Source organism: Oncorhynchus masou, chromosome 29 (genome assembly GCF_036934945.1).
Source record: "Oncorhynchus masou masou isolate Uvic2021 chromosome 29, UVic_Omas_1.1, whole genome shotgun sequence".
Lineage (NCBI taxonomy): Eukaryota > Metazoa > Chordata > Actinopteri > Salmoniformes > Salmonidae > Oncorhynchus > Oncorhynchus masou.
This window is the reverse complement of record NC_088240.1, coordinates 86,421,205-86,446,828: the sequence shown is the minus strand read 5'-3', so window position 1 is coordinate 86,446,828 and position 25,624 is coordinate 86,421,205. Positions and strand designations below refer to the sequence as shown.

At 44.7% G+C, this 25,624-nt stretch overlaps 2 protein-coding genes across 3 annotated transcripts in view; both read left to right on the top strand.

The window, feature by feature from the left end:
- Positions 1-5,718, top strand: part of LOC135520891 (protein naked cuticle homolog 2-like) — a 92,312-nt gene extending 86,594 nt beyond the window's left edge. For both annotated transcript variants that reach the window (XM_064946718.1, XM_064946719.1), the window contains exons 8-10: positions 951-1,020; positions 1,521-1,639; positions 3,874-5,718. In XM_064946718.1, coding sequence (XP_064802790.1) covers positions 951-1,020; positions 1,521-1,639; positions 3,874-4,607 — 923 coding nt within the window. In that variant the 3' untranslated portion in view covers positions 4,608-5,718. The remainder of the gene's footprint in view (positions 1-950; positions 1,021-1,520; positions 1,640-3,873) is intronic.
- Positions 5,719-6,462: 744 nt separating this feature from the next.
- LOC135520890 (pleckstrin homology domain-containing family G member 4B-like) overlaps positions 6,463-25,624 on the top strand; it is a 154,173-nt gene continuing 135,011 nt past the window's right edge. The window contains exon 1 of the mRNA XM_064946717.1: positions 6,463-6,796. The gene's annotated coding sequence lies outside the window, so the exon portion shown is untranslated. The remainder of the gene's footprint in view (positions 6,797-25,624) is intronic.

Below are 25,624 nucleotides of genomic sequence, written 5' to 3'. Positions count from 1 at the left end.
ACACAGTGGCAGAATACCTGACCACTGTGACTGGCCCTAATCAGAGAGTACACAGTGGCAGATACCTGACCACTGTGACTGGCCCTAAACAGAGAGTACACAGTGGCAGAATACCTGACCACTGTGACTGGCCCTAATCAGAGAGTACACAGTGGCAGATACCTGACCACTGTGACTGGCCCTAATCAGAGAGTACACAGTGGCAGAATACCTGACCACTGTGACTGACCCTAAACAGAGAGTACATAGTGGCAGATACCTGACCACTGTGACTGACCCAAACTTAAGGAAAGCTTTGACTATGTACAGACTCAGTGAGTATAGCCTTGCTATTGAGAAAGGCCGCCGTAGGCAGACATGGCTCTCAAGAGAAGACAGGCTATGTGCTCACTGCCCACAGAATGAGGAGGAAACTACACATATCTCCCTCAGATCACACAGACCCAGAAAGAATTTGAAAACAAACCCGATTCTGATAAACTCCCATATCTACTGGGTGAAATACCACAGTGTGGCATCACAGCAGCAAGATTTGTGAACCTGTTGCCACAAGAAAAGGGCAACCAGTGAAGAACCAACACCATTGTAAATACAACCCATATTTATGTTTATTTATTTTCCCTTTTGTACATATTATGACATTTGTAATGTCTTTAATCTTTTGGAACTTCTGTGAGTGTAATGTTTACTGTTCATTTGTATTGTTTATTTCAGGACGGACGGAGGGAGGGAGGGAGGGAGGGAGGGAGGGAGGGAGGGAGGGAGGGAGGGAGGGAGGGAGGGAGGGAGGGAGGTGAGGGAGGGAGGGAGGGAGGGAGCTATGTGAACTTTATCATGGCTGTATACAGTCTCTCTCTATGGGTTGTAGCTAGTTGTTTGTACAGGGCTGTTTTTGTTTATGTTGTAGTTGTTTATGTAGTTTATGTTTATATGTTGTTGTCTCTCATCAGACCGGGAGTCAGGACGCCTTCACCAGGAGGAGGGACGATCAGCAGACAGACGGCTTTCTTCTCATATCAGGTCAACACGCACGCACGCACGCACGCACGCACGCACACACACACACACACACACACAAACACACATAAAAACACACATACAAACACACACACACATACACACACACACACACACACACACACACACACACACACACACACACACACACACACACACACACACACACACACACACACACACACACACATTCAAACACACACATACAAACACACACACACACACACATTCAAACACACACATACAAACACACACATACAAACACACACACACACACACACACACACACACACACACACACACACACACACACACACACACACACACACACACACACACACACATACAAACACACACACACACACACATTCAAACACACACATACAAACACACACATACAAACACACACACACACACACACACACACACACACACACACACACACACACACACACACAACCCTACCACACACACCCTAACAGACGCCTGTCCTCCTACACCAGGCCAGCCCTCCCAGGTCAGAGCAGTGAGGGACAGCATTACTGTGTGGATGAGAACACTGAGAGGAGGAATCACTATCTGGACCTAGCTGGTATAGAGAACTACACCTCCAGGTTTGAAGGTTGGTACCACTCAGCTTATCTCTCTCCCTGTACTAACAATTACAATGTGTTGGAGCCAGATAGCCAACTAAACCTCATGAGAATAAAGTGGCCTTGTAGTGAACTTGTCTATTATACAACATACACTGCCTTCAGAGAGGATTCACACGCCTTGACTTTTTTCCACATTTTGTTGAGTTGGATTAAAATAGATTTCATTGTCTTTTTTTGTCTATGATTTACAGAAAATACTCTGTAATGTCAAAGTATAAGAAAATTTTGGACATTTGTATAAAATAAAAATAAAAACATGAAATAATATATACAAATATATCTTAGTTTAGATAGGTATTCAACCCACTGAGCTATGAGTCTTTCTGGGTGAGTCTTTCTGGGTGAGTCTTTCTGGGTAAGTCTTTCTGGGTAAGTCTTTCTGGGTGAGTCTTTCTGGGTAAGTCTTTCTGGGTGAGTCTTTCTGGGTGAGTCTTTCTGGGTGAGTCTTTCTGGGTAAGTCTTTCTGGGTGAGTCTTTCCGGGTGAGTCTTTCTGGGTGAGTCTTTCTGGGTAAGTCTTTCTGGGTAAGTCTTTCTGGGTAAGTCTTTCTGGGTAAGTCGTTCTGGGTAGATTTCTACACCTGGATTGAGCAACATTTGTCCACTCTTCTTTTCAAAATTCTCTAAGCTCTGTCAAATTGGTTCTTGATCATTTCCAGACAACCATTTTCAGGTCTTGTCATAGACAGTCCAAACTCATTTTCAAACAGTCCAAGTCCAAACTGTAACTCTACCACTAAGGAACATTCACTGTCTTCTTGGTAAGCAATTCCAGTGTAGATTTGACCTTGTGTTGTAGGTTATTGTCCTGCTGAAAGGTGAATTCATCTCCCAGTGTCTGGTGGAAAGGAGACTGAACCAGGTTTTTCTCTAGGGTTTTGCCTGTGCTTAGCTCCACTCCGTTTTCTTTTTTATCCTGAAAAACTCCCCAGTCCTTAACGATTACAATCATACCCATAACATGATGCTGCCGCCACTATTCCTGAAAATATGTCAAGTGATACTCAATAATGTTGCATTGGACTTGCTCCAAACATAACACTTTGTATTCCGGACAAAAAGTGAATAGCTTTTTCACATTTTTTCACATTTTTACTTTAGTGCCTTGTTGCAAACAAAATGCATATTCTGGAATATTTTTTATACTCTACATTCTTCCTTCTTTTCACTCTGTCATTTCGGTTAGTATTGTGGAGTAACTACAATGTTGTTGATCCATCCTCAGCTATCTATTATCACAGCCATTAAACTCTGTAACTGTTTTAAAATCAGAATTGGCCTCATGGTGAAATCCCTGAGCGGTTTCCTTCCTCTCTGGCAACTGAGTTAGGAAGGACACCTGTATTTTTATAGTGACTGGGTGTATTGATGCACCATCCAAAGTGTAATAACTTCACCATGCTCAAAGGAATATTCAATGTCTGCTTTTTTTATTTTGACCCATCTACCAATAGGTGCAAAGCTCCCTGGTCTTTGTGGTTGAAGCTGTGTTTGAAATGCACTGCATGACTGAGAGACCTTGCAGATAATTGTACAGTATGTGTCATTAAAACATCATGTTAAACGCTATTATTGCACACAGAGTGAGTCCATAGAACTCATTATGGGATTCCCTCTCTTTCTCTGTCATCTCTCTCTCTCTCTCTCTCTCTCTCTCTCTCTCTCTTTCATCTCTCTCACTCTCTCTCTCTGTCTCTCTCTCTCTCTCTCTCTCTCTCTTTCTCTCTCTCTCTCTCTCTCTGTGATGTCCCTGTCTCTCACTCTCTGCAATCTCTTTCTCTCTCTCTTTCTCTGTCATTTTTCTCTCTCTCTCTCTCTCTCTCTCTCTCTCTCTCTCTCTCTTTCTCTGTGATGTCCATGTCTCTCGCTCACTGTATTCTCTCTCTCTTTCTGTGATCTCTCTCTCTTGCTCACTGTATTCTCTCTCTCTTTCTGTGATCTCTCTCTCTCGCTCACTGTATTCTCTCTCTCTTTCTGTGATCTCTCTCTCGCTCACTGTATTCTCTCTCTCTTTCTGTGATCTCTCTCTCTCGCTCACTGTAATCTCTCTCTCTTTCTGTGATCTCTCTCTCTCGCTCACTGTAATCTCTCTCTCTCTCTTTCTGTGATCTCTCTCGCTCTCTGTAATCTCTCTCTCCGCCTATCTCTCTTTCTCGCTTTGTGTTTCTCTCGCTCTATTCTCTCTCTCTCTCCTTCCTCCAGGATCCACCCCTCCCCCGCCCCCCCAGGAGACCCATCTGCAGACCTCCCAGTCCCAGAACCGCTCCCGTTCCCAGGAGCCCGAGGCCCACGCCGCCCACGCCCACCAGCGCCGCTCGCAGGTCATCAGTGAGAACTACACCCCTCTTGAAGCCCGGGGTCGGGGCGCGTCACACTTCCTGAAGTCCCCCAGAGGAACATCTAAAGGATCCGGCATCGGAGGGACCACTGGGGGACTTGAAAGGGCCAAGTCTAGTAAATACCACGCTGGGGGTCATTACCCTCCTCAGCCTCCTCCTCTCCAGACCCTGCTGCATACAGGGACCTCCTCATCTGGGGGGCATTACCCTCCTCAGCCTCCTCCTCTCCAGACCCTGCTGCATACAGGGACCTCCTCATCTGGGGGTCACGGAGGTCAGGATGTGTACCATCTCCCCTCCTCCAGCCACCACCAGCACCCTCTGCAGCACAGCCACAGCAAACGGCTCCGGGCCAAAGCCAGGGAGGGTCAGGGCCTGTCGCCGTCCAAAACGCCCCTGTCACCTCACTCCAATCCCCAGCATCAGCATCAGGGTCCCCCTCCTCCCTGTCTGGAGAGGGAGAAGGAGAGGGAGCAGGGGTCTGGGCTGCCCGGAAGCCCTGGGTCCTTTGTGTTGCCTCTGGTGCAGCGTCACGAGCACCGACACCACCACGAACACCACCATCACCACCACTACCACCACCACCACCAAACATGACCCAATAGGACGCCAGTCACAGTAACAGTCAGAGACTGAGAGACCTTTAAAGGGCCGACTGACCACACCCGTCTGTCTGAAGAAGGACTCAACCTCCTCGCCCAATGGGAATGTCTCCACTTCTGTCCTGAGGCTGCCCAATTTGAGGTGGCACCCTATTCCCTATATAGTGCACCACTTTTGACCAGAGCCCTATTGGTTAGCCCTAACTCTAACCCTGTAGACGTTTGCCAAATGTGGTGCACTATATAACAAGGTGCCATTCAGACAGCCCAGGATCTGAACCCTCCTCCATTTCGTGCCAGGCAGGCTGCCAGAGCCAGACAGTTTCCCTGAGATATCCTGGGATCAGACACACTGATGGAAACTGGAGTGTGGCTGACTTGACTGCTGTGGTTATTCCATTGTAAAGGGTTGCTGAAGACACGGTGGTGCAGTTTTGTAAGACGTTTTCTATGGCACAGTTCTGAATCTGAATCAAATGAGGTTAAACGTCCTGCTGGACCAAGCTACTCCTCTCTACGCGTGGACCTTCACAAAGGGAGAACAGATACAGTACAGCTCTATGTGGACAGAGGTCAGAGGTCATCAAAAGTGACATCATTTCCTCCTTGGTGTTGACCCATAGATTTTCTTGTTCCCAGAAGCAAGGTACTGTCTCCTTCGTCCCAAATGACACACTATTCCATTTTATAGTATACAACCTTTAACCAGGGATCATAGGACTCTAGTCTAAAGTAGTGCACTATTTAGGGAATAGCGTGACATTTGGGACACTGCCTCTCCGTGTGTCTTGTGTGTAGGAGAGCTTTCCTCCCAACGGTGTATCTCAGGTGTTAGGTGCTGCTCCTTAGCTGTTCTCTCTACTACTTCCTCATTGGAACCGGAACCCTGCTGTTGGGGTTCCAGAACCAGAGGAACGATATCAAATCACCACTGACAGTTTTAATGCAAGAAATATCTAGCTATGTAAGCATTCACATCTGTATATGTATACACATTTTACTGTAATAATACTGTATTTATATGCATGTTATTTCATCATGAATTATAATGATGCATATATGTCTTTTGTCGTTGATGTATTTTAATAAACATTATATATACTGTATATTGATATTGTTACGTTTCCTAGCCCTGTTATGTCCCAGAATGCTTCATGGTTGTTTGTACCATGCGTCAAAGAATGGTGCTCTGCTGCCGCAGTGTGGTTAGAGACAGCAGAATACAATGTCCAGGGAACGGACGAGGCCACGAGAGGACACCTGTTGCTGTCAGGAGGGATAGTGCATTCTGGAACTGTCTGCATTGTGATTGTTTGTCAATGAAAAAATCGAATGTTACAAATCGAATGTATAATCTATATATATCCGATGCGTACAACGGCAGATAGCAAAACTAGTGACACCATTTTATTTAGGAGGGATTGAAATGAGCAATCTGGGATTTTTTTTTACATACATTTTTAGATTGTTTCAATTAATTATATATAGCCATTGGTTCTTGAAAAATATAACTTATAAATGCCTCATACAATTTATACATGTTTCATGAGCTGTTTTACCCCAGAACCCTGGGGTGTCAATATTTCCCTTGTCAATATTGGCACCCCATTTGGAATCCCCTCCTTTGTAGGCGTATTGTCTCTCTGTCTTCTTAAATGATCCAGAGATTAGATTAGCGCATAGATGAACGGTCTATAGTAAACTAATGTTGTGTTTCATACCACTACATATACGACATTGTAATTACAGAGTAGCACAACTCCCGGGTGCGCTACCCTCTTTGAGCTCTGGCCATCACGGATTTGTGTGGGAGCCAAATAAGAACCCGGGCTGTGACAAACAATGGTAGCGATGAAAGGCGAGGGGAGGGTTGGCTAAATGCAAATATCCACTTTGTGCTGTTGAGAGAACCTCCTCCAACACTGACAACTGGCAATTTCCATCCTAAGAATCCTACGCTGTAGGCTGAGAATAATGCACCTACAATTCTGCCACGTCCCTTCTTTACAGCGACGTTACAACTTCTTGTAACTACGATTTAATTCACAACTTTGAAACGTGTTCGGTTCATTCCATCGAGCAAGAGTTGGACAACGGTCAGTGAAGATGGACATTTGATGACCTCGGGTGTGTCGCGGGAGGGACAGGAAGCGTCTGTGCACCTGTGAGAACTAAACCAAAAAGGTAAGCGACGCGTCGATCCGCTTGACATTCAAACAGGTACATTTGATTTATCTAAAAAAAAACGTTGTTTTTAATTTGTGTTCAAAATGCACTTGTCAAACTTTCCATTTTAACAACACCGATTTAAATCACCCCAAACCCATGTTTGTTGGCCGCTATATGGGCAATATAGTTTTGCATTGCTCTAAACGTTTTGTTCTGAGTTGCATGCTCTCACATAGCCTATCCACATTCCCGAACATCTCAATTGAGACTCCTGATGTTTTTCTCCACAGTAAAACAATAATAGTGCTTGAGACAAGAGGCAGAAACACAGCGCAGCTTCGTTTAGAGACGCTAAGCCTTTCTAAACGTGATTATCCTTAGCCCGTCGATACGCTGGCTTTCATTCAAGACATGCATGAGAAAGGCTTTGCGACACAATGGACCAGTGGGAGCTTGTCTGCTATTATAGAGGCACTGGGAAAGAGAGGAGGACTCTTTCGTGAATATTGATATTGTCATGAGAGTGGGGGAGAGGGAGAGAGAGAGAGAGGGGGGGAGAGAGAGAGAGGGGGGAGAGAGGGGGAGAGGGAGAGAGAGAGGGAGGGAGAGAGAGAGAGGGGGGAGAGAGAGAGGGGGAGAGGGAGAGAGAGAGAGAGGGGGGGGAGAGAGAGACATAGAAACAGAGAGACAGAGAAACAGAGAAACAGAGAGACAGAGAGTGAATGAATGACATGGATGGAACACATTACAGATCAGTGGATGGGGGGGGGGGAGAGAGAGAGACATAGAGACAGAGAGACATAGAGACAGAGAGACATAGAGACAGAGAGTGAGTGACATGGATGGAACACATTACAGATCAGTGGATGGGGGGAGAGAGAGAGAGAGACATAGAAACAGAGAGACAGAGAGTGAATGACATGGATGGAACACATTACAGATCAGTGGATGGGGGGGGAGAGAGAGAGTGAATGACATGGATGGAACACATTACAGATCAGTGGATGTTGAGTAATTCAGCTATTTAAAAACATTTTGTGGAAAATGCCTCATACCTGACAATTATAAATAATAAATTAATGTTGTAAATTAGTCCACAAACTTGTCAAGTTACAATTAATTTAAAGTGCATTTCACAACATACTTTACAGAGAAAGTAAGAATTTTCTCCAAACAATTTGCTAGTAATCTGCAAACAGAAATTGGCTTTGGGGTTGAATGCTACTGTTGAAATGAACTCTATCCCTGCAGGAAGACATCAAAGCAGACTCGACATGAGGGCTTTCTTGACAACAATTGCCCCATTCTACTACCCTACTACCCTACCCCTGGCCTGGCCTGGCCACCCCCACACTCCCCATCCCCTGTTTCCACTTCATTAAGCCCCAAGCTCCTGAGTCCAATCTGGAGGAAAATGCTTCACTAATTCTAACGTCAGTCCCAAATGGCTCCCTGTTTAGTGCACTAACGTTTAACCACTACCCATAGGAAAACCATATATGGAATAAGGTGCCATTTGGAAACACGTTAAGACTCCTTTTCCCAACAAATGAGGAAGACATTTTGTCTCTGCTTTCATTTGAGTCAGACCCTGACAAGCTGTCAACAGTTGTACTTTTTCCTCTCTCATTTACTGACCACCATATTGTTGGGGAAACGGAGTGAGTGAAACAGGACGCAGAGAGTTGAATTGTGAAGCGATGGATGGGGAAGAAGACTCCTGCTGGGTGATTCCCAGTGTCCCAATTGGCACCCTCTTCTCTGTTGGGCCCTATGGGTTCTAGTCTAAATTAGTGCACTATATAGGGAATAGGGTGCCATTTGGGATGCAGACCGAGAGCATATTCCCCTCTGATCTATAGGGCCCATAGGATGCCAAATCCACTGTTGTCCTCATCACTCGTCCTCAGCTGAATAATTAACTATTTCTTCATGTGATACAATAGTTGTTATTGCTAATGAAGAGAGAATAAAGTCAATGTTTATTTCAGATTATTGTTATTCGTAGAATCTGAAAAACTTAATACAAAACTTTTGAAGTGTATTGTCCCTTTAACTAATATAATCAGTTGCCATGGCAGGCTGCACTGGTGACAGAGTGACAAGGTTTAGAGTTCTGCTGTCTGATTGGCAGGGTTTAGAGCTCTGCTGTCTGATTGGCAGGGTTTAGAGCTCTGCTGTCTGATTGGCAGGGTTTAGAGCTCTGCTGTCTGATTGGCAGGGTTTAGAGCTCTGCTGTCTGATTGGCAGGGTTTAGAGCTCTGCTGTCTGATTGACAGGGTTTAGAGCTCTGCTGTCTGATTGGCAGGGTGTAGAACAGTGGGTCATGGGGATGGTTGACACCTGTGGCCAGCCAGTTGGACTGCTCTTGTAACTGCACATCAATACGGAGCATAGCATGTTTGTGTTATCTGTCTTGTGTTAGCAACAACTTGCCAACAAGAGGTTTGAAAGAGAGGTTTTTACCTGGTAGTATTTGCCTCTATAAATATGGATACCAAAATTACATTTAGGACTACATGTTCACAAGCCTAAAGGTATGGAAGGGAAGTCTGCAGAGTTAGAGACTAGTGTACTATCTGAAGGGTATGGAAGGGAAGTGTGCAGAGTTAGAGACTAGTGTACTATCTGAAGGGTCTGGAAGGGAAGTCTGCAGAGTTAGAGACTAGTGTACTATCTGAAGGGTATGGAAGGGAAGTCTGCAGAGTTAGAGGCTAGTGTACTATCTTAAGGGAAGTCTGCAGAGTTAGAGACTAGTGTACTATCTGAAGGGTATGGAAGGGAAGTGTGCAGAGTTAGAGACTAGTGTACTATCTGAAGGCTATGGAAGGGAAGTGTGCAGAGTTAGAGACTAGTGTACTATCTGAAGGGAAGTCTGCAGAGTTAGAGACTAGTGTACTATCTGAAGGGAAGTCTGCAGAGTTAGAGACTAGTGTACTATCTGAAGGGTATGGAAGGGAAGTGTGCAGAGTTAGAGACTAGTGTACTATCTGAAGGGTATGGAAGGGAAGTGTGCAGAGTTAGAGACTAGTGTACTATCTGAAGGGTATGGAAGGGAAGTGTGCAGAGTTAGAGACTAGTGTACTATCTGAAGGGAAGTCTGCAGAGTTAGAGACTAGTGTACTATCTGAAGGGAAGTCTGCAGAGTTAGAGACTAGTGTACTATCTGAAGGGTATGGAAGGGAAGTGTGCAGAGTTAGAGACTAGTGTACTATCTGAAGGGTATGGAAGGGAAGTGTGCAGAGTTAGAGACTAGTGTACTATCTGAAGGGAAGTCTGCAGAGTTAGAGACTAGTGTACTATCTGAAGGGTATGGAAGGGAAGTGTGCAGAGTTAGAGATTAGTGTACTATCTGAAGGGTATGGAAGGGAAGTGTGCAGCGTTAGAGACTAGTGTACTATCTGAAGGGTATGGACACACTGGTAGCGTTTGCTGGCCGAGAGTACAACAGAGTGCCATAATTGGAAAACCGAGTACAAGCAGATGTACAATCATGCGAACATGACGTCAGTCAGACGCACAACAGCGAGCGGGTGGTCCCTAAAACCCACTGCGGCGAACGAACGGGGAACAAACTACAGATGACTGGCAGATGGACATTCGGTGCGGTGTGTGTGTGTGTGTGTTCCCTTACTGCAGGTAGATGGTTCCTCTCTTTGGAAGTGAACCCTAGTTCTCTGGGTCTGGTGTGAATATGTACATAGTTTATGACAGCCGTTTACCGTAGAAGACACAGCTTCGACATCTCACTGGACCGCCTCTTCATGAGTCATTTATTAGGGCTGTTAAACCCACCGGGCTATAGTCTATATTTCAGGATGGGGCTCAATGTCGTAGGGTTGGGGCTCAATGTCATGGGGTTGGGGCTCAATGTCATAGGGTTGGGGCTCAATGTCATGGGGTTGGGGCTCAATGTCATAGGGTTGGGGCTCAATGTCATGGGGTTGGGGCTCAATGTCATGGGGTTGGGGCTCAATGTCATAGGGTTGGGGCTCAATGTCATAGGGTTGGGGCTCAATGTCATGGGGTTGGGGCTCAATGTCATGGGGTTGGGGCTCAATGTCATAGGGTTGGGGCTCAATGTCATAGGGTTGGGGCTCAATGTCATAGGGTTGGGGCTCAATGTCATAGGGTTGGGGCTCAATGTCGTAGGGTTGGGGCTCAATGTCGTAGGGTTGGGGCTCAATGTCATGGGGTTGGGGCTCAATGTCATGGGGTTGGGGCTCAATGTCATAGGGTTGGGGCTCAATGTCATGGGGTTGGGGCTCAATGTCATAGGGTTGGGGCTCAATGTCATAGGGTTGGGGCTCAATGTCATGGGGTTGGGGCTCAATGTCATGGGGTTGGGGCTCAATGTCATAGGGTTGGGGCTCAATGTCATAGGGTTGGGGCTCAATGTCATGGGGTTGGGGCTCAATGTCATAGGGTTGGGGCTCAATGTCATGGGGTTGGGGCTCAATGTCATAGGGTTGGGGCTCAATGTCATAGGGTTGGGGCTCAATGTCATAGGGTTGGGGCTCAATGTCATAGGGATGCATCCCAAATGGCCTGCTATTCCCTATATAGTGAGCTACTTTTGACCAGAAGCCTATAGGGAATAGGGTGCTATTAGGGACTTTACCATAATCATCTAGTCTGCTGCTCTGTGTTTAGCACACAGAACACGGTTCAATCTTTTCTACTTTTAATTCAATTTAAACATGTGCTTTGGACCACCACTCCCCCAAAATGTTTGTGAGCAATTAAAACAATTAGTGTGATTACAAAGAGCCACCCAAACAGTTACAGTCCACATGCAGACCAGACCACTGTGGGGTTGCCTAGCGATGTACACTCTTTCTCTCTTCTCTTTCTCTCTCTCTCTCTCTCTCTCTCTCTCTCTCTCTCTCTCTCTCTCTTTCTCCCTCTCTCTCCCTTTCTCCCCCCTCTCTCTCTTTCTTTCTTTCCCCCCCTCTCTCTCTCTCTTTCTTTCTTTCTCCCCTCTCTCTCTCTCTCTCTCTCTCTTTCTTCCCCCCCACCTCTCTCTCTCTCTCTCTCTCTCTCTCTCTCTTTCTTTCTCCCCCCCACCTCTCTCTCTCTCTCTCTCCCCACTCCCCTTCCCTCTCCTGCATACTAATAGACAGACTGAAAGCTGCTTTCAAATCAGATCTGTCAGACTCCTTATTAATATCCCCCACTTCTTCACTTTGTGTCTGTTCTCTTTCTCTCTCTTCCTGTTTCTGTCTGTTCTCTTTCTCTCTCTTCCTGTTTCTGTCTGTTCTCTTTCTCTCTCTTCCTGTTTCTGTCTGTCCTCTGTCTCTCTCTTCCTGTTTCTGTCTGTTCTCTTTCTCTCTCTTCCTGTTTCTGTCTGTCCTCTGTCTCTCTTTTCCTGTTTCTGTCTGTCCTCTGTCTCTCTTTTCCTGTTTCTGTCTTTCCTTCTGTCTCTCTTTTCCTGTTGCTGTCTGTTCTCTGTCTCTCCCTGTTTCTGTCTGTTCTCTTTAGCTCTCTTCCTGTTTCTGTCTGTCCTCTGTCTCTCTCTTCCTGTTTCTGTCTGTTCTCTGTCTCTCTCTTCCTGTTTCTGTCTGTTCTCTTTCTCTCTCTTTCTGTTTATGTCTGTTCTCTGTCTCTCTCTTCCTGTTTCTGTATGTTCTCTGTCTCTCTCTTCCTGTTTCTGTCTTTTCGCTCTCTCTCTTCCTATGTCTGTCTGTTCTCTGTCTCTCTCTTCCTATTTGTCTGTTCTCTCTCTCTCTTCATATTTATGTCTGTTCTCTGTCTCTCTTCCTGTTTATGTCTGTTCTCTCTCTCTCTTCTTATTTCTGTCTGTTCTCTGTCTCTCTCTTCCTGTTTCTGTCCTCTTTCTCTCTCTTCCTGTTTCTGTCTGTTCTCTTTCTCTCTCTTTCTGTTTCTGTCTGTTCTCTGTCTCTCTCTTCCTGTTTCTGTATGTTCTCTGTCTCTCTCTTCCTGTTTCTGTCTGTTCGCTCTCTCTCTCTTCCTATGTCTGTCTGTTCTCTGTCTCTCTCTTCCTGTTTATGTCTGTTCTCTCTCTCTTCCTATTTCTGTCTGTTCTCTGTCTCTCTCTTCCTGTTTCTGTCTGTTCTCTGTCTCTCTCTTCCTGTTTCTGTCTGTTCTCCGTCTCTCTCTTCCTGTTTCTGTCTGTTCTCTGTCTCTCTCTTCCTGTTTCTGTCTGTTCTCCGTCTCTCTCTTCCTGTTTCTGTCTGTTCTCTGTCTCTCTCTTCCTGTTTCTGTCTGTTCTCCGTCTCTCTCTTCCTGTTTCTGTCTGTTCTCTGTCTCTCTCTTCCTGTTTCTGTCTGTTCTCCGTCTCTCTCTTCCTGTTTCTGTCTGTTCTCTGTCTCTCTCTTCCTGTTTCTGTCTGTTCTCTGTCTCTCTCATCCTGTTTCTGTCTGTTCTCTGTCTCTCTCTTTATATGGGTTGGGCTGATGTGTTCTATTCTATCTATCTTTGTACTCTAATGGAAAAGTCCTATTGTACACCTAGAGATGAATGTATGTTTCCCTTTATTTCTGGTAATGTTTTTCCCGGTGTTGTATTTCCTTTCATGGCCACTAGTGGTGTTTCTAATGGCCACTAGTGGTGTTTCTAATGGCCACTAGTGGTGTTTCTAATGGCCGCTAGTGGTGTTTCTAATGGCCGCTAGTGGTGTTTCTAATGGCCGCTAGTGGTGTTTCTAATGGCCGCTAGTGGTGTTTCTAATGGCCGCTAGTGGTGTTTCTAATGGCCGCTAGTGGTGTTTCTAATGGCCGCTAGTGGTGTTTCTAATGGCCGCTAGTGGTGTTTCTAATGGCCGCTAGTGGTGTTTCTAATGGCCGCTAGTGGTGTTTCTAATGGCCGCTAGTGGTGTTTCTAATGGCCGCTAGTGGTGCTTCTAATGGCCGCTAGTGGTGTTTCTAATGGCCACTAGTGGTGTTTCTAATGGCCACTAGTGGTGTTTCTAATGGCCACTAGTGGTGTTTCTAATGGCCACAAGTGGTGTTTCTAATGACCACTAGTGGTGTTTCTAATGGTCACTAGTGGTGTTTCTAATGGCCACTAGTGGTGTTTCTAATGGCCACTATTGGTGTTTCTAATGGCCACCAGTGGTGTTTCTAATGGCCACTAGTGGTGTTTCTAATGGCCACTAGTGGTGTTTCTAATGGCCACTAGTGGTGTTTCTAATGGCCACTAGTGGTGTTTCTAATGGCCACTAGTGGTGTTTCTAATGGCCACTAGTGGTGTTTCTAATGACCACTAGTGGTGTTTCTAATGGCCACTAGTGGTGTTTCTAATGGCCACTAGTGGTGTTTCTAATGGCCACTAGTGGTGTTTCTAATGGCCACTAGTGGTGTTTCTAATGGCCACTAGTGGTGTTTCTAATGACCACTAGTGGTGTTTCTAATGGCCGCTAGTGGTGTTTCTAATGGCCACTAGTGGTGTTTCTAATGGCCACTAGTGGTGTTTCTAATGGCCACTAGTGGAGTTCTCATCGGGCCTGAAAATTTGCGCCCGGTCCGACCCCAAGCCAGGTGAACTGAAGCCCTAGCTCAGGCCCGGTCCGACCCCAAGCCCGGTGAGCTGAAGCTAGCTTAGGCCCGGTCCGGCACCAAGCCCGGTGAACTGAAGCCCTAGCTCAGGCCCGGTCCAACCCCAAGCCCGGTGAACTGAAGCCCTAGCTCAGGCCCGGTCCGACCCCATGCCCGGTGAGCTGAAGCCCTAGCTCAGGCCCGGTCCGACCTCAAGCCCGGTGAACTGAAGCCCTAGCTCAGGCCCGGTTCGACCCCAAGCCCGGTGAGCAACTCACCTTAGTTTAGATCAACTGAATGACGACAAGGTATGAAACATGTCTCACTCACTACTGTAAGTTGCTCTAGATAAAGACTCTGCTAAATTACTAATATGTCAAATGTAAAAATTAAAATAGTGGAATAAAGTATGCTAATGAACCTGAGGGCATGTATAAAACTGTTGCTTATACTGAAACGCCCCAAAGTCATATCCAACCGTTATATTAATTAAAGCAGTAGTGGTGTGTGGTCATAGGCGGAAATCCCAGGGGGACGAGGAACACACGACCCCCCCCCATCCTTGGAAAAATATGATTTGTCCCCCCCAATAAATCACTGTAAACATAACTATGACATTTCAATTATATTAATAATACGCAATGAAAGCACTTGTGCTGATTATAGACACTTAATAGCGCGTTTGTAAGTTTCAAAGAATTGCGATCTCCCGCCCTTTGCCTCACATTGGTTTGATCCACTGCCAGTTCCTTAGCTGGTCTGGTAACAGAAGGTTCGTATCTACAGTCTGAAAGGCGCGTTACTAACGTGAAGTTGATCCAGTCAATCGCACCATTGCAATGTTTTTTTTTATATGTTGGCAGGGTTCACACACTAGCTGAATTTGCAGATTTAGCGCGCAAACCAGAGCAAACATGAACTATCAAGCTAGCTAGTACCTATTGCATTTATGTGGCATCGTCAAAGATAGAATCTTCGTTTCTTCCAAGATCAGCATGTAGCTGTAGTGCTTCAAAGTCCCTGTGATAAGGTTAGTGATAAACTGAACTGGACTACACCCTCTTCTACCATTGGCTGAAATATATTTAATGGTCTCGTTGCAAAAGCTAAATTGTGGCCAGGGAACTTTTACATTTTTTATTTCACCTTTATTTAACCTAGTAGTCTCATAGTCTCTATGGGGGTGCCACAGGGTTCAATTCTTGGACCGACTCTCTTCTCTGTATACATCAATGAGGTCGCTCTTGCTGCTGGTGAGTCTCTGATCCACCTCTACGCAGACGACACCATTCTGTATACTTCTGGCCCTTCTTTGGACACTATGTTAACAACCCTCCAGGCAAGCTTCAATGCCATACAACTCTCCTTATTTTGCCTCCAATTGCTCTTAAATACAAGTAAAACTAAATGCATGCTCTTCAACCGATCGCTACCCGCTCCTACCCGCCTGTCCAACATCCCTACTCTGGACGGCTCTGATTTAGAATACGTGGACAACTACAAATACTTAGGTGTCTGGTTAGACTGTAAACTCTCCTTCCAGACCCATATCAAATATCTCCAATCCAAAGTTAAATCTAGAATTGGCTTCCTATTTCCCAACAAAGCATCCTTCACTCATGCTGCCAAACATACCCTTGTAAAACTGACCATCCTACCAATCCTCGACTTTGGCGATGTCATTTACAAAATAGCCTCCAATACCCTACTCAACAAATTGGATGCAGTCTATCACAGTGCAATCCGTTTTGTCACCAAAGCCCCATATACTACCCACCATTGCGACCTGTACTCTCTTGTTGGCTGGCCCTCGCTTCATACTCGTCGCCAAACTCACTGGCTCCATGTCATCTACAAGACCCTGCTAGGTAAAGTCCCCCCTTATCTCAGCTCGCTGGTCACCATAGCATCTCCCACCTGTAGCACACGCTCCAGCAGGTATATCTCTCTAGTCACCCCCAAAACCAATTCTTTCTTTGGCCGCCTCTCCTTCCAGTTCTCTGCTGCCAATGACTGGAACGAACTACAAAAAGCACTGAAACTGGAAACACTTATCTCGCTCACTAGCTTTAAGCACCAACTGTCAGAGCAGCTCACAGATTACTGCACCTGTACATAGCCCACCTATATTTTAGCCTAAACAACTAACTCTTTCCCTACTGTATTTCATTTATTTATTTTGCTCCTTTGCACCCCATTATTTTTATTTCTACTTTGCACATTCTTCCATTGCAAATCTACCATTCCAGTGTTTTACTTGCTATATTGTATTTACTTTGCCACCATGGCCTTTTTTTGCCTTTACCTCCCTTATCTCACCTCATTTGCTAACATCGTATATAGACTTGTTTATACTGTATTATTGACTGTATGTTTGTTTTACTCCATGTGTAACTCTGTGTCGTTGTATGTGTCGAACTGCTTTGCTTTATCTTGGCCAGGTCGCAATTGTAAATGAGAACTTGTTCTCAACTTGCCTACCTGGTTAAATAAAGGTGAAATAAAAAAAAAAAAATAAAAACCAGGTACATACTGGACTGATAAGGAACACTGCTTACTATTATTATTAGTGGTATTATAATGATTTAAACATTTGAACAAGTTGGGACAACCCTTCAGTTAACTACTGTACCTATCAATTATCCAGTAGTAGTGATATGGTTCCTCAATATACATTTAACATATTACAACGTAGGCTATGTGTTACAGCACTACTTTTGGTGTCCCCCTCAGGAATTGCTCTTGAGAAAATGTCATGTAATTGTCCCCTCGAAAGTTGATATCAGATTTTCCTGTTTGTGGTCACCTAGATGATCATTTTGATTGTTTTGAGACACGCGTAGGGGGACTCTTCTTGATAAATCAATCAATGTCCGATTTCTGATTTCAGTGAATCTCCGTTTAGATATTGTGTAACAATTAGGCCGGGGAAATGTTAGCTAAATTGAGCTGATCTCCTAGTAGCCTGTCCTACTCCCTACCTTATGTAGCTCTTCACTCTCCTAGTAGCCTGTCCTACTGCCTACCTTATGTAGCTCTTCACTCTCCTAGTAGCCTGTCCTACTCCCTACCTTATGTAGCTCTTCACTCTCCTAGTAGCCTGTCCTACTCCCTTCCTTATGTAGCTCTTCACTCTCCTAGTAGCCTGTCCTACTGCCTACCTTATGTAGCTCTTCAGTCTCCTAGTAGCCTGTCCTACTGCCTACCTTATGTAGCTCTTCACTCTCCTAGTAGCCTGTCCTACTGCCTACCTTATGTAGCTCTTCACTCTCCTAGTAGCCTGTCCTACTGCCTACCTTATGTAGCTCTTCACTCTCCTAGTAGCCTGTCCTACTCCCTACCTTATGAAGCTCTTCACTCTCCTAGTAGCCTGTCCTACTGCCTACCTTATGTAGCTCTTCACTCTCCTAGTAGCCTGTCCTACTGCCTACCTTATGTAGCTCTTCACTCTCCTAGTAGCCTGTCCTACTCCCTACCTTATGTAGCCCTTCACTCTCCTAGTAGCCTGTCCTACTCCCTACCTTATGTAGCTCTTCACTCTCCTAGTAGCCTGTCCTACTCCCTACCTTATGTAGCTCTTCACTCTCCTAGTAGCCTGTCCTACTGCCTACCTTATGTAGCTCTTCACTCTCCTAGTAGCCTGTCCTACTCCCTACCTTATGTAGCTCTTCACTCTCCTAGTAGCCTGTCCTACTCCCAACCTTATGTAGCTCTTCACTCTCCTAGTAGCCTGTCCTACTCCCTACCTTATGTAGCTCTTCACTCTCCTAGTAGCCTGTCCTACTCCCTACCTTATGTAGCTCTTGTCTGATAATCAACATGTTGTTTCTCTGAATCTCTGTCTGTATATTTGGTTATTTGATCTCTGGCCGGGCAGGTGGAAGAGGTAACTCATGTATCACTGATCAGAAACATTTAGCATGCCATAATGTAGCCTGAATAAAGTGTTATTTTTCTCTTGACTCACATAGTAGCCTTATATAATCTACTGCATCCACCATGGAGCTGTGACATCACATCCTGTTTTATCTGTCTTAACCTGACTTAGCCTTCTTCAATACAATAAATTCATCATTTATGTCATTACACAGCATACGAGGTATTCATGTCATTACACAGCATACGAGGTATTCATGTCATTACACAGCATACGAGGTATTCATGTCATTACACAGCATACGAGGTATTCATGTCATTACACAGCATACGAGGTATTCATGTCATTACACAGCATACGAGGCGTTCATGTCATTACACAGCATACAAGGCATTCATGTCATTACACAGCATACAAGGTATTCATGTCATTACACAGCATACGAGGTATTATGTCATTACACAGCATACGAGGCATTCATGTCATTACACAGCATACGAGGTATTCATGTCATTACACAGCATATGAGGCATTCATGTCATTACACAGCATACGAGGTATTCATGTCATTACACAGCATACGAGGTATTCATGTCATTACACAGCATACGAGGCGTTCATGTCATTACACAGCATACAAGGCATTCATGTCATTACACAGCATACAAGGCATTCATGTCATTACACAGCATACGAGGTATCCTTGTCATTACACAGCATACGAGGTATTCATGTCATTACACAGCATACGAAGTATCCATGTCATTACACAGCATACGAGGCGTTCATGTCATTACACAGCATACGAGGCATTCATGTCATTACACAGCATACGAGGTATTCATGTCATTACACAGCATACGAGGCATTCATGTCATGGGTCCTGTGTGGCTCAGTCGGTAGAGCACGGCGCTTGCAACGCCAAGCGTCGTGGGTTCGATTCCCGCTGGGACCACCCATATGTAAAAGTAGTGGCCCCAGCCGACTTGTAAGTCGCTTTGGACAAAAGCGTCTGCTAAATGGGATATATTATATATATTGGGATATATTATTACACAGCATACGAGGTATTCATGTCATTACACAGCATACGAGGTATTATGTCATTACACAGCATACGAGGTATTCATGTCATTACACAGCATACGAGGTATTATGTCATTACACAGCATACGAGGTATTCATGTCATTACACAGCATACGAAGTAAACATGTCATTACACAGCATACGAGGTATTCATGTCATTACACAGCATACGAGGTATTATGTCATTACACAGCATACGAGGTATCCATGTCATTACACAGCATACGAGGTATTATGTCATTACACAGCATACAAGGTATTCATGTCATTACACAGCATACGAGGTATTCATGTCATTAAATGCAATCAAGCATATATTTTTCTTCATGAAATAACAAAGGGAGCCTTGAATGTTTAAACATAAAAAAAATAACCTAATTTTCTGCCAAACATCCATTTGAATATCTGATCAAAAGCCCCATGTGTTTTGAGTGGATGTTTGATTCAGGAAAACATTTGGATCAGTTACGGGTCTACTTTCGATATGTCCAGCAACGCACATTAGCAGGGCAGTCATAGGTGTGTTTTGTTAGGATGTATCGGCATTCACATTGGAATGTGTAGCCTAGTGGTTAGAGCATTGGACTAGTAACCGGCAGTTAACCCACTGTTCCCTGGTAGGCCGTCATTGAAAATAAGAATTTGTTCTTAACTGACTTGCCTGGTTAAATAAAGGTAAAAAAAAAAAATATGGGATGGTTCTGATACAGGTCTTGTGGATCATCATTGTCCCCAGTGCACTGCAGTCTATTATGGGATGGTTCTGATACTGGTCTTGTGGATCGTCATTCTCCTCAGTGCACTGCAGTCTATTTTGGGATGGTTCTGATACTGGTCTTGTGGATCATCATTGTCCCCAGTGCACTGCAGCCTATTCGTATTGAAACGTGATTTCAATCATCAGTAAAATAGGTTTCATCATGGCCACACATTTCTCTGGCCCAGCCAATGTTGGAAGCCGAGCACGACTAGTGTCTGTAGCTGCTGTGGTTGAGAGTGACATGTAGCAGGTTAAAAAGGTGTACAGACACAGCACGTTAAGGCCGAAACCGGCCCGTTGGGTTCAGGCTGAGAAAGGTGCAATTTAGGACCCAGTTTCCGTGTTTTCTCTCCTGTCATCAGTAGTTGTGTTATCCCATGCCGTAGGGACGCTCACGGATCTCATGTTGTTTAGCAGGAATGCATCTCTCTCTGGTTATGAGAGACATTTGATCCAGACTCAAAAGCTTTGAAAACACAGATCATTCCAGGAATCTGTCTACAAACAGGAAGGAGTCATTATACTGATAAAGTCTACCCTCACAAACAACCTTGTTTAGAAGACGAACAGTCGCTCTTCAAGCTCAAAACTAAATGAATTATTCATGTGGCAACACACTCAGCTGTCAGACAATTTGAGTCATGGTCAAGTAGTGACAAAATTGATTCTTTTGAAAATCAGACTTACCCCACAATCTGTAGTCTCTGAGTTTGGTTGTGTGATAGACTCTAAGTCGTCCTGATGCTACTGTATGGTCTCTGAGTTTGGTTGTGTGATAGACTTGAAGTCGTCCTGATGCTACTGTATGGTCTCTGAGTTTGGTTGTGTGATAGACTTGAAGTCTTTCATGATGCTACTGTCTGGTCTCTGAGTTTGGTTGTGTGATAGACTTGAAGTCGCCCTGATGCTACTATATGGTCTCTGAGTTTGGTTGTGTGATAGACTTGAAGTCGCCCTGATGCTACTGTATGGTCTCTGAGTTTGGTTGTGTGATAGACTTGAAGTCGCCCTGATGCTACTGTATGGTCTCTGAGTTTGGTTGTGTGATAGACTTGAAGTCGTCCTGATGCTACTGTATGGTCTCTGAGTTTGGTTGTGTGATAGACTTGAAGTCGCCCTGATGCTACTGTCTGGTCTCTGAGTTTGGTTGTGTGATAGACTTGAAGTCGTCATGATGCTACTGTATGGTCTCTGAGTTTGGTTGTGTGATAGACTTGAAGTCGTCCTGATGCTACTGTCTGGTCTCTGAGTTTGGTTGTGTGATAGACTTGAAGTCGTCATGATGCTACTGTATGGTCTCTGAGTTTGGTTGTGTGCTAGACTTGAAGTCGCCCTGATGCTACTGTATGGTCTCTGAGTTTGGTTGTGTGATAGACTTGAAGTCGTCCTGATGCTACTGTATGGTCTCTGAGTTTGGTTGTGTGATAGACTTGAAGTCGCCCTGATGCTACTGTATGGTCTCTGAGTTTGGTTGTGTGATAGACTTGAAGTCTTCCTGATGCTACTGTATGGTCTCTGAGTTTGGTTGTGTGCTAGACTTGAAGTCGCCCTGATGCTACTGTATGGTCTCTGAGTTTGGTTGTGTGATAGACTTGAAGTCGTCCTGATGCTACTGTCTGGTCTCTGAGTTTGGTTGTGTGATAGACTTGAAGTCGTCATGATGCTACTGTATGGTCTCTGAGTTTGGTTGTGTGATAGACTTGAAGTCTTTCATGATGCTACTGTATGGTCTCTGAGTTTGGTTGTGTGATAGACTTGAAGTCGTCCTGATGCTACTGTATGGTCTCTGAGTTTGGTTGTGTGATAGACTTGAAGTCGTCATGATGCTACTGTATAGTCTCTGAGTTTGGTTGTGTGATAGACTTGAAGTCGCCCTGATGCTACTGTATGGTCTCTGAGTTTGGTTGTGTGATAGACTTGAAGTCGCCCTGATGCTACTGTATAGTCTCTGAGTTTGGTTGTGTGATAGACTTGAAGTCGCCCTGATGCTACTGTATGGTCTCTGAGTTTGGTTGTGTGATAGACTTGAAGTTGTCCTGATGCTACTGTATGGTCTCTGAGTTTGGTTGTGTGATAGACTTGAAGTCGCCTTGATGCTACTGTATGGTCTCTGAGTTTGGTTGTGTGATAGACTTGAAGTCGCCCTGATGCTACTGTATGGTCTCTGAGTTTGGTTGTGTGATAGACTTGAAGTCGTCCTGATGCTACTGTATGGTCTCTGAGTTTGGTTGTGTGATAGACTTGAAGTCGCCCTGATGCTACTGTATAGTCTCTGAGTTTGGTTGTGTGATAGACTTGAAGTCGCCCTGATGCTACTGTATGGTCTCTGAGTTTGGTTGTGTGATAGACTTGAAGTCGTCCTGATGCTACTGTATGGTCTCTGAGTTTGGTTGTGTGATAGACTTGAAGTCTTTCATGATGCTACTGTATAGTCTCTGAGTTTGGTTGTGTGATAGACTTGAAGTCGCCCTGATGCTACTGTATAGTCTCTGAGTTTGGTTGTGTGATAGACTTGAAGTCGCCTTGATGCTACTGTATGGTCTCTGAGTTTGGTTGTGTGATAGACTTGAAGTCGCCCTGATGCTACTGTATGGTCTCTGAGTTTGGTTGTGTGATAGACTTGAAGTCGTCCTGATGCTACTGTATGGTCTCTGAGTTTGGTTGTGTGATAGACTTGAAGTCGTCCTGATGCTACTGTATGGTCTCTGAGTTTGGTTGTGTGATAGACTTGAAGTCGTCCTGATGCTACTGTATAGTCTCTGAGTTTGGTTGTGTGATAGACTTGAAGTCGTCCTGATGCTACTGTATAGTCTCTGAGTTTGGTTGTGTGATAGACTTGAAGTCTTCCTGATGCTACTGTATGGTCTCTGAGTTTGGTTGTGTGATAGACTTGAAGTCGCCCTGATGCTACTGTCTGGTCTCTGAGTTTGGTTGTGTGATAGACTTGAAGTCGTCCTGATGCTACTGTATTTTGTACATAATGTTGCTGCTACTGTCTCTTTTGACTGAAAAGAGCTTCCGGACATCAGAATAGCGATTACTCACCTCGAACTGGATGAAGATTTTTTCTTTAATGATATCGATGCGAAGGACATACTGCTTTGTCAAGACCAGGCCCAAATCCCTGTCATCAGCGTGAAGAAAAGACAGAGAAAAAGGGGGAGGAAAGCGGGGTGCCTGGTGAGAATTAGCCGGCGAGTAGGTAGACCACCACTACCCTCCGTGTTATTGGCCAATGTGTGATCATTGAAAAATAAACTGGACCATCTACAATTAAAACTGTAATAACCTATGTTTCACCGAGACGTGGCTGAACGATGACATGGATACTGTAGAGCTGGCTGGGTTTTCCGTGCATGGGCAGGACAGAGCAGCTACATCTGGTAAGACAAGGGGCGGGGATGTGTGTCAATAACTGCTGGTGCGCAATGTCTAATATTAAAGAAGTCTCGAGATATTGCTCGCCTAAGGTAGAATACGTCATGATAAGCTGTAGACCCCACTATCTACCAAGAGAGTTTTCATCTATATTATTCGTAGCCGTCTATTTACCACCACAAACCGATGCTGGCACCAAGACCGCAGTCAACGAGCTGTATAAGGCCATAAGCAAACATGAAAATGCTCATCCAGAAACAGCGCTCCTAGTGGCCGGGTAACTTTATGCAGGCAAACTTAAATACATTTGACCTAAAAATCGACCTTCATGTCACATGTGCAACCAGAGGAAAAACACTCCAGACCACTTTTACTCCACACACAGAGTTATACAAATCTCTCCCTCGTCCTCCTATTGGCAAATCTGACCATAATTCTACCCTGATTCCTGCTTACAAGCAGAAACGAAAGCAGGGAGTACCAGTGACTCGCTCAATATGGAAGTGGTCAGATGACGTCGATGGATTACAGGCAAAATCCGTACAGAGCTAAAGTCTAGAGTTGCCGCTTTCAAGAAGCGGGACACTAATCCGAACGTTTATAAGAAATCCCGCTATGCCCTCAGACGAACCATCAAGCAGGCAAAGCGTCAAGACTAAAGTTGAATCCTACTACACCAGCTCTGACGCTTGTCGGATGTGGCAGGACTTGAAAACTATTTACAGAATACAAAGGGAAACCTAGCCACGAGCTGCCAAGTGATGCAAGCCTACCAGACAAGCTAAATGCCTTTTATGCTCACTTTGAGGCAAGCAACACTGAATCATGCATGAGAGCACCAGCTGTTCCGGACTACTGTGTGAACACACTCTCCGTCATCGATGCGAGCAAGACCTTTAAACAGGTCAACGTTCCCAAAGCCACAGGCCAGATGGATTACCAGGACGTGTACTGAAAGCATGCGCAGACCAACTGGCAAGAGTCTTCACTGACATTTTCAACCTCTCCCTGTCCATGTCTGTAATACCTACATGTTACCTACATGTACACACTGCTTATTATCTATGCATAGTCACTTTACCCCTACCTACATGTACAAATGACCTCAACTAACCTGTACCCCCGCACATTGACTCGGTACCGGTACCCACTACATATAGCCTCGTTATTGTTATTCTTATTGTGTTATTTAACTTTTTTTTTTTTTACTTAAGTTTATTTAGTAAATATTTTCTTAACTCTTTCTTGAACTGCATTGTTGGTTAAGGGCTTGTAAGTAAAGCATTTCACGGTAAGGTCTACCTACACCTGTTGTATTCGGCGCATGTCACAAATAAAATTATATTTGATTTGTTTTTGTCATGGTGTTAAGGTGTAGTGATCTCACACTGTCTGTCTGTAGCAGTTCTTCCTGAGATATAGACTAGTCCATCCTTTACAGAGGTGTATAATTAGCCCCAATGGAAACAGGAAAGGCCTCGCCCTCTCTCTCTCTCTCTCTCTCTCTCTCTCTCTCTCTCTCTCTCTCTCTCTCTCTCTCTCTCTCTGTCTCTCTCTCTCTCTCTCTGTCTCTGTCTCTCTCTCTCTCTCTCTCTCTCCAGATGTGCATTGAGTTTCAGTCAGAGATATAGAACAGGATAATGTTCAGAGGAGGAGCATGTCCCCTGATGAGTCCCTTGATGCCAGCCTCTATGTCGTACAGGAAATGAGGGCGGGTGTGTGTGTGTTACAACTTCTTGAAAAACAGCCCAATTAGCTGCTCTTAATTATAAAGTACCTTGTTTTAGTAATGATCATTGACCATGGATCTTCTTGTGCCATTTTACATGTTAGTCATTTAGCAGACGTTCTTATCCAGCCTGATTTACAAGAGCAATTAGGGTTAAATGCCTTCCTCAAGGGCACATCGGCAGATTTTTCCTCTAGTCAGCTGTGGGATTCAAACCAACAAGCTTTCAGTGACTGGCCCAACGCTCTTAACCGCTCGTCTAGCTGCTGCCCAGAAAGCCTTTGCCTAACTCCACGCACGTATTCAAATGTCATTCTTATTTCTTTTTTTACGTAAAAGTTCCAAACCAAAATGCCTTGTTCGGTAGGAACACAACAACTAAGAAGATGTATAAGGTGAAGAAAATGTAATGACAGAAGTTCATCGGTACAGCACATTGTGTATCAGAAAACAGTTGTCTTGTTGTAATAGAAGGTCAAGACATTGTCTTCATATGGTTCCAGTTATAATAAGGCA